Source organism: Formica exsecta, unplaced genomic scaffold, assembly GCF_003651465.1.
Source record: "Formica exsecta isolate Colony F162 unplaced genomic scaffold, ASM365146v1 scaffold614, whole genome shotgun sequence".
Taxonomy (NCBI): domain Eukaryota; kingdom Metazoa; phylum Arthropoda; class Insecta; order Hymenoptera; family Formicidae; genus Formica; species Formica exsecta.
Genome location: NW_021853375.1, coordinates 1,337,070 through 1,346,719, shown reverse-complemented (window position 1 = coordinate 1,346,719; position 9,650 = coordinate 1,337,070). Strand labels below are relative to the sequence as shown.

Sequence of the window (9,650 nt, the reverse complement as noted above, 5' to 3'; positions counted from 1 at the left end):
CTGCCTAAAAATAAAATAAAATAAAAGCGACAAATCAAGCGAAGCTTTGAGAGATTAATTCTCCCGTATGTCATTACCCGCAGGAGGCCACGCGTGACCATCTTGCGCGAGCCGGAGGCGGCCGCAACCTTGGAAGCCGCCAGTTTGACTACTCTCTTCCGCGTCTCGGCGGAACGATCGATAACGAACGACGGATCGACGACGGATCCGACGACAGTGGGTTGCTTCCGCGTGCTCGCATGCGCGTGAAAAAACGGCCGCCGAGGCGGATTAGTTGATCCGTCAACGGTACGCGAGAATTACGAGAACGCGTGCAAAAGATTCAATAACAGGATACAGATCGCGCGAGACACTCGATTGTCATTCGGTGGCCTTGATCAGCGATCTCTGTCATGGTCTGTCATTCGATTTTCGCGTCGCTGTCACTTTATTCCCACAGTGATTTCGACAACCGCGATTATTTCCTTTTTTTCCTCCGTGTGTTAATATTTTTATTAACTCTCAGGATTACTTAATTCCCTCGGTCCTTCAATAACGATAGCCGATTCTCCGATTAGATTAGATGTTGTAGCTCTCGTGGTCGATCGTTTTGGAAAGTTGAACGATGAGTCAATTCGCGAAGCGTATCACCACGTTGGATCATTTTATCAGGATATACGCGGTGTTGTGTAAAAACTCCACTTCGATAAATTGCTGTTGTACTTGTATCGTGTGTCAAAAAATTGAACGCTTCGACTTTCGATGAAGAAGTAAACGAGCGTGATATGTTCGAAGAGACACTGGAATTATTCCCTTTAACTAAGTTTCACTGATAAATCGTATTCTTTTTTGATCGATAAATGTATGTTTGAAAGTCTTCGCAGATCGTTTATAATATACGTTTAATTCCACAAACATCATTGCCCCGATATATTTCACTTTAGGCACTCTTTGTACTAATATTGACGATTGAATCGTAAATCAATTCCACGAAGATGATGTTTGTACTCGAGTAAAACATCCTGCATAAATATTTCCGGAGATTTCGAGTTCCCACAGAACATAACACTCCGCAAAAAAGTAAAACGATAGCTTTCAGTTTTTGAAGAATCGATTTTATAAACAATAAACCAAAGTAAAATTTAAATATATATATATTGTTTCTGATATTTATCGATAAAGTTCAATGAGTTTGCTCGAAATTGATGATAACTCGAGAATATCCCCAAGACAAAGACATGTCACATATGTGTGATATTTTCCAAAGACGTCACTGACCACACCGATCGCTACCTCATCGACCTTAGGTCAACGATAGCGAGGAAGGACGTCAGTAGTCCCTCACCAGCACCGTCTATAGTTAACATCGATCCGTCACTGACAATAGCTTGCCAACGATTCATCGAAACACAATCAATTAGCGATGCACGAAACCTTTCGCGAAAGACCTTATCGATGCAGTAGAACTCTGGTAGAAGTCACCGAAATGAATTTTCGACGGCGACGTCCACTTTCGTCGCAAGTCCTCAGGAAGGTGTGTCAAGGGCAAAAGCGATGTCACCGCTCGCGGATCTTCCTCGTTCGTCCATGTCGTAATCCGTCAAACACCGGTTTCCTCATCGTCTCACGAGAGGAACAATGGTCGAGAAACGCGAGGTTGACGTTGCTCTGATAGCGGTTGTCGTCGACGACAACCGTACGCGACTGCCTTCTCTCCTTTTCCACCCTCGAAACGAGCCACCCTCGGGAGGAGAGACCGTACAGCCGAGGGATGTGACGGCAGAATCAATACGCGATGCCGCCATCCACCCCTGGTGGAAATGTGCAAGCGAACCACCCTTGAATGCTTAGCCAAGCTTAGTCTCTCTCTCTATCTCTCCCTCTTTCTGTTGCCACCCCCCTTTCGGACGCATGCGCCATGGAAAGTAGGAACACACCAATACACGCGACTTCTTCCGTCCCTTTCGAGCGTGTCGCCCGCGGCCGAGATAACAGAAAGTCTGGGGCTAATCAGCTGATCGGATTGGAAAAAGCGGAGTGCAATCGCTTAGATGTGTTTCGGAGAAAAAAAACATTAAAATTTTTAACATGAATTGTACAAAATATAGCTTTTTATAATTATCGGAGTTATAAGAAAGATGATTATTTATAATATTAACTTTTTAGAATTAAAAACAAAGAGATAAAAGCGATAATATTATTTTGCAATTAAAGAAAAGATGATTCAATTTCCTGTTCTTTATCTACGAATAGATATTGAAAAATTAATTTATATATATATATATATTTTTTTTTTATTTTCTATTTTTTTTCTTCCTTTTTTTGATAATGCACACATATCTATGAAATGTAAAGTAAAATGCTACATATATTCATCCTTAATAACATATTTTTAACTAGAACTAAAGACGAACTTTCGCCTCGTCAGCTGATCAACTTAAATACTGATAAATATCGAGAAGATTAATTTTCACATATATAAAACTGATAAATATGCTCAGTGTCATCAGTTGGCACATTAAGCGATAGCCTATATCATTAAATTATCTTGCTGTCAATTAGATTTCTGCATTAAAACTTATTTTTAACGTAGAAAATAATGTGTCAGAATTAATTTTAATACAAAAACAGGTTACGAAATATTTCCATATAAATACGACATATTAAATCTAACATGACGTATTTGACTTAAGTACTTAAATATTTCAATAAAAAAAATGATAATTAGTTGAACGCATTTATAGTCAAGTTAACAACTTTTTTTTCTCAGTGTGAATTTACTTTACATACAAAAATACATTTTGTATGCGAGAAAAAAACAGGTTTGCGAAATATTACACAATTAATCAATATTGATCTCAATCACGGTGATTATGCGAAAAAACAAGTTGTTCGCACGACAGAGGCAAAATTACGTTGATCTATTTTCCTGCGAGCAACTAATGACACTTAAGCACGCGGAATTCTTCAGAGTAAATGAAGATGGTAGGTCGAAGTTTCTGAAAGGAACAACAATAGGAGAGCGTTCGATCAGCTGATCAATCGGCCGAGAAAGCGAATGACAAGAGAAAAGTTGTGCACATCCGCGCAAAAGGAGAATAAAAATAGATCCAAGTTGATGCAAATTCATTGCAAAAACAAATCTGCGTGCACGTGAACTGGAAAATAAATCGCAGAAAGCTCGCTGTTCTATTAAATAAAAGAGCCAGCAATGTCTCTTCCAGCTGATCGATCCGCGTCATTTCCCGCTCTCTTAAGCAATTACAATAATTCCATATATTCAAATTCAATTAAATCATATTAATACATTATTAGCACATTATCTCAATCTTCTTTAATAAATTCAAGATTATTAATGCAGTTTGTTATGAGATAAATAAATAAACATATTTTTGCGAACAAATCTTATCGCAAATAAAATAAAATTATCAGCCAGTTAATCTAATTGCAATAAAAATACAATCATTGCATGTATCACGAATTAATCGATCTTTTTGGCATAAATCAGTTATCTTTCATTCGTCGCACATTAATTGTATTATTATAATCCTGTATATTTTATTCCACATGTAATAATATATTGGAGAATATCCACTTTAAATCGATTCAAGAGATGATAATCATCAGTTTCACTAAAACTCGCGAAATATTTGTACAGAAACTACTGATGCCGCGGATATTCTACGGGGATTATGATTCATGCGTCCCTCCATAATACAACGGGGAAATGGGGAATGGTAAGTTACAAGAAGTGAAACAAAGCCGGCTTTCCGTTTGTGGGGTGCATGTGAAATTTGTTTTATGACACGATGCGAAGCTGATACGGATGTAAAATAAAGTCGCGTCCCAGATATATCGTCTCGTTTATCGAATTCGACATGACGTACGATATTAAAAGATTATATCTCCTGCCGTTTTTTAACATCGCCGTATATATAAAAGTTCTGTTAGAAAAGTTAGTTTTAGTTTTTATATCAATTAAGATGTGTTCGACTTGCTCATGAATAGCATCGAGATACAATGTCATGAGACAATGTCATTAATTCAAGTAATTGGATAAAATAATTAAAATACTTCGAGTCATACGTGTGACGTAAGCGTGGAGATGCATTTACGTTGCCGCCCGTTGCAGTCGGCATTCGTTATCGAGGGTGCCACGTCGTCGATATATATGTACGTAATATATATGGGCGAGAGAGAGAGAGAGAGAGAGAGAGAGAGAGATCACATAAAATTCGCGATGCCGATCGTGCATCGGTTTTTAATGTCTCTTCTCCTTATTTAAGATTTTATATACCGTTTTAATATCATTCGAATATTTCTATCTTGTGGTAGCTATCTCGCATCTATATCAATCCGAGATCATTTTTAAATAAAATTATAACTGCGCTTAATAATATATATTCTAATTATTGTATGATTAATCGGAGAGTGATACGATTTTTTTTTCCCCTTCTTTAGAAAAATTAGGTAAGATTAGATAAAAAAACTCGTCTTATCGACAAAACGTCGATAGTCTCTGATAATTATTTGACGTGAGTGCTTATCGCCGTAAATGTGTGATACCTATTATACGTATATATATTTATATCTACCTCCTTCTCGCTTTGAATACTCTTCTGCATGATGTCTGACAGCGGCCTGAGCGGGATGCTGGTCGCCGCGTTATTCGGCTGTTGTTGTTGCTGATGACGCTGCTGATGTTCCCTCTTGGCAACTATCGGCCGAACGAGCGCGCGAGTCTGCGGCATCCTGGACTGCGCTCTCATCTCCGCTTCCTGTCCGCGCCGCGTGTCCGAGGCAGTCCTGGACAACTTAACGGCGGGCTTCTTTGGCGCGATTCCGGCATTTCCGGTGGAATTCCGCGTCGCATCCCCGCGTTGCAACGGCGAGGCCCTTTTTATTGGCGTTTCGTTATGATTCAATCGTCATGACATTTCTTCCTTTCATCGCTCGGTATTTTCGGATTATCACGTCGTGTATGTGTGATAATTATTAATAAATGAACGTGTGTCTGTTTTAATTCGCATATAATCGTAGATGATAATGTGCACGGATAGAAATCGGGCAAGCAGAATAATGCATCTTTCCCCTTTAATTTTCATAAAACGGAAACACGATTCAATCTCCGTTATCTTCGATATTAAATCTCGCGCGGTATCCGAAACTTTAATTAAAATATTGTTAAGATAAAATCTAGTAAAAATAAACTGGAGAACAATATTTTGTTATCTGTTTATGCAGATAAGCCGGTATACAATTCGCGTGAAAAAAAAACTCGTGTCGATATATATTTTTAATCATTCGTAACTTTTAAAAGTCAATTATCTCGAAATACAGGATCGATTATAAATTGTTGAAAAAAAGTTTACGCGCGATATTTGTAAACCATCCAAGTGACACCCGGTATATTTATCCGTCGAAACATCTGTCTCATTCCGCTCTGCTCCCCCGATCTTTCCCGGTTGGGCGTGTAATGAATGGCGACGAACCGGGTGACGGGAAATCACGGAGTAAATCGCGCGCGATTGCGACGTTGCGTAAATTAAATGCCAATTGTATCGAAGAAAGGGACACGCGTGGGCGTAAGCGAACAGTCAATTGTGCGAATCAAGTGTGTAGTAGATGATCAGATACGACGAGGAGGTGGATTAGGCGGAGGTTGGACGACGATTTCCTCAATTATCGCTAAGGCTATCGTCGCTGTGTGTAAATGTGGTAACGGGTCGTACGATTGTCTGTATGTGTATGTATGTGTGCTCGTTCTCGGATATTGACCGATTGAAATGTCGAACTTCCTGATGACGATTAACGCGCAGAGGTTGAAAACAGCGTGGGTGAATGACATTAAATTTCCAAGCCAATTAATCTTTCGAATCTTTTGAACTTTTATAGACATAAAGTTAAATTATTTTTGAAATTTTTTTTTTCACGGGAATGACATTTTTATCATTCCTCGATGGTAAAAAAAATCAATATCCCGGATCATAAATTAAATAAATAATCTAGAAATATCTAATTTCGTAATTTATTTTTAAAAAGAAGTTTCTTAATCTTGAATATATTCACCAACGCTACCATCGAAGCAAAAAGAAGAGAAAAACAGAAAATTCGAGACGCGTGGGTGTATGCTCGTCGCGAAAGAAATATCAACAATGGCATTAACGAGTGCGCGGGGACGATCGATGTAAACAGAGTATGTTTTTACCCCTCGACCTCGTCGTCGGTCACGTTTCGCAGTAGATCCTCGTGCTCCCGGTACCTAAGCTGCACTTCCGGCCCGAAATCCGAACTGTTCTCCAGCTGACGCGTCCTCGCGGCGATTGTGCTCATCTCGATGGCCTTGACTTGCTGTTCCAAACGTTGTAGCATGTCGGTGCTCTCGGCTGTCGTGCTTGACGTACGTTGCTGTTGCTGCTGCTGCTTCAGAATCAGATCGAGACTGAGCGGCTGAGCTTTGCTCTCCGCCAATGACGGAGCGAGCGGCAGCCCGATCGGTTGAACGATCTTCGACTGATCGAAGACCCGCAGTTTCTCCTCCAAATTCGCGTCCACGTTCGTCCTGCCGAATCTTCGTCCGGAGACGGGAGTCGAGTGATCGTAAAACGGGCTCGCGACCCCGGGGACTGTCGCCTCCTTGGGCCTGATCGGATTGAGGGCGCCGGCGCGTTTCTCGACCACCTGCAGACCTCTGTCGTCCTCCACCAGCTCCCACTGCTTCAGACTCTCCAAGGGCGTGTGCGACGCCGAGAGCCGTTTCGGTGGCGTTCCACCACCCATCGGACTCGTCGGCTCGCGGTTCGCGATCGGCGATCGATTCGTCATCTGACGCATCGCGGGCGACGGTGATAGGCATGCAAATTTTCGCGGCTGCGGCCGAATCAGGCTCCTGCTGGCCTGCGCTCGCACAAACGGACTCTCCCGATCGTCCATGATCGTCCTTCACGTTGCCGCTCTTCTAGGGATTCTCCTCTTCGACGATCGCTCGATAATCGTGTCGATCAAGCTGACAAGTCTTCAACATCGATTCAACGGTCAAACCGGCCGACGATGTTGTACTCGAGAGATTTATAGTTTCTGTCAGGGAGAAGATGCGTATATTTTTTCTCGTTTAAAGAAGACGTCGAGAGCACCGCGACGATTATCATTGAACATACACGTGATCACACAGAACCCAGAACCCGAGAACGAAACATGAGATCCAATCGATTGATCCTTACTTTACAATCTTTCTTCGACTTACAATAACATGTATCGATAAGCGAACAAGAGAGACATATGTATAGACTTTCCTGATGGGGAAATAAAGCTTTCTTAAACGACGTTGGCTCTTTTTGCACTCGTAACGTTGCAGGCAATAAAGCAGATAGATATACAAGGAGATTCGCAATCTCGCGGATTACCGCGGTTTAGTGGGAGTAGATGATGGTTGGGTAAAGCTCGGGGAATTGTAAATGTATACGTATGTGTGTGTGTATATATATGTGATACAGATGTCTATTACATAATGGTACTCAAACAGAACAGAATTGTCGTTAAGTTAGATGCGTCAGCGTATCGGAAAATTTTGGTGCGATATATCGTATAAAAAATCGTCTCTGATTATTTAATGCGACGAAACTGATGACCTCCGATAATAAAACATGATATAGTCGTTGAACGTTTAATATACAAGTTTTTTCAAGTATTCCATATCAGAGATATACATCATATTTTTATTTCTAAGTCGTTCAAGCAAAATATATATAAAGACGATATTAATCGATATTAATTTATTAAAGAAATACCCCCCAAGAAAATCTGCTTTTCGCGGATGTCATAAAATACCGTTTCCTATTTTTATCGAGGGCACGCCGAGATATCGAGCAAAGAACTATATACACATCATACTGCGCGTGCGGCTCAAAGATGACGATAAGTACGCGCGTACTTATATGAGCATCTGCAAGTTCCGCCTTGATCCGGCTTAACTCGACAGTGGTAAGATGAAAAAAATTCCATCAGCGTTTAACGTCTAAATTTTATCAGACGCTAGAAATTTATGGAATACGAATCAATCGAACAGCGTGTCGTCACAAAGTTAATCTTACCGGAAAAATATTTTTAAAGAAATATATTATAATTCGCATTACAAATTATAATTCATCATACAAATCACTTCTTATATTTTATATTGGTTAACTCAATTATATTAAATTCCTTAAAATGTATGGTATATGAATGTGGGCTGCAAGTTTAAATATCGATTTCCTTTTCTGCAATGTCGTTTTTTCCCTCGGATAAAGTGGCCAATGGAATAAATGAACACGAATAAACTACCGACGCGAATTTTTGCGTTTTACGGGCGGTTTTTCTGTTCGTTCTCCGGGGTGGAATAGCTAGGCGGAAATTTGCTCCGAGATCGAATCGAGACGAAGTCTGGAAAGAGGTAAAGCGACTCCCATCCCCGACCGAGTCCTATATAATGTCGACGGAAGGGGTCGGGAAACCATTTCACCAATGGGAAATGAAACGGGCATTTTCTAGTGTATCTTCGACGAAAAGCTTATTGGCAATTTGAAAGACTCGATGAGGGAACGGCCGACGATAAATCGTTACGCTAATAATATTATCTGCAGCGTTAATTAATGCTTCGGACGATCGACCAATTATCGCGAATACGATCGCGAGGCGATCAGTTTGAGCCTGATCATATAGGAGTGTATAATAAATTTATCGATCCTTGTCTGGATTTAATAATTAAAGTGTATGTAGCCTAGATATGTGAATTTTCTTTCGATATTAATACGAACTCACAACTCTTTATTGTCGCGAGAAAAAAAAATTGATGGTAATTGTAATTTTTAGATACATTGATGATTGTTGTATTTGTAATTAAAAGATATAATTTCTAATTATTTTGAAGCACGCATATTCCAAATAAAAAATTTGCAGCAAGATTTATTTCCGCAGTCTTTATCAGCTGATTCATAATTTCTTTGCAAACGCTACATCATACGATGGATTAAAAAACGAGATAACGATATCCTCTTAATTGCTAAATATCTAAAAATAAACGAGGTTTTATTGAGAAGAGAACATTATCAGTGAGTTAGCGAGAGAAAGGATAATTGATCTGAATAACGGATCTACAATGTTCAATAATATTCACTCTAAAAAATGGAAATTGATTGATCAGTTAACGGTGCAAATCGACTGAAATTTCCGGTCATTCGTCAAGGCGATATATATGACCAATTCGTTGAATGATATCGAAGAGGACTTGTCGAACGATCGACAAGCACCGACGATGTTTTCCAACTGGAAGGTAATAAAAGTCATAAATCACGAACGAACGGAACAGAACGCGGAGAGTAAGAAGATTTATAGATCCGATGTTATTATAATACTGGGTGTTTCAGTTTTCCTGAAGTTTCTTTCCCAAACTGCGGAAAATTTTATAGACTCTTGAGCACTTTTGAATTTCTTTGCAAAGTTTTGATAAATAACATTTTAAATTTCATTAAAACTGAAAATCCTGTTAAAGTAATAATACATATCCACACACGTAATTACAATTAAGGGAATTAATACATTAGTAGGAGTTTATTGGCTACTATTGCGCTTCCAGAGCTTAACTCGCGCAAATTTTTAAAATTTTTAGTTGTAACATAAATAAATAAATAAATACA

At 39.5% G+C, this 9,650-nt stretch overlaps 1 protein-coding gene across 18 annotated transcripts in view; it reads right to left on the bottom strand.

The window, feature by feature from the left end:
- The window catches only part of LOC115242601 (serine/threonine-protein kinase MARK2-like), a 94,447-nt gene that overhangs the window by 21,244 nt on the left and 63,553 nt on the right, over nucleotides 1-9,650 (bottom strand). For 5 of the 18 annotated variants that reach the window (XM_029819009.1, XM_029819007.1, XM_029819006.1 and 2 more), the window contains exons 1-2: nucleotides 6,188-8,120; nucleotides 4,575-4,875 (exon numbers count right to left, since the gene is read on the bottom strand). The exons of 2 other annotated variants lie outside the window; for them this stretch is intronic. In XM_029819009.1, the coding sequence (XP_029674869.1) occupies nucleotides 4,575-4,875; nucleotides 6,188-6,912 (1,026 nt within the window). In that variant the 5' untranslated portion in view covers nucleotides 6,913-8,120. Of the gene's footprint in view, nucleotides 1-4,574; nucleotides 4,876-6,187; nucleotides 8,122-9,650 lie in introns of those variants that run through there. 11 more of the 18 variants (XM_029819012.1, XM_029819011.1, XM_029819008.1 and 8 more) reach the window with 5 other exon arrangements.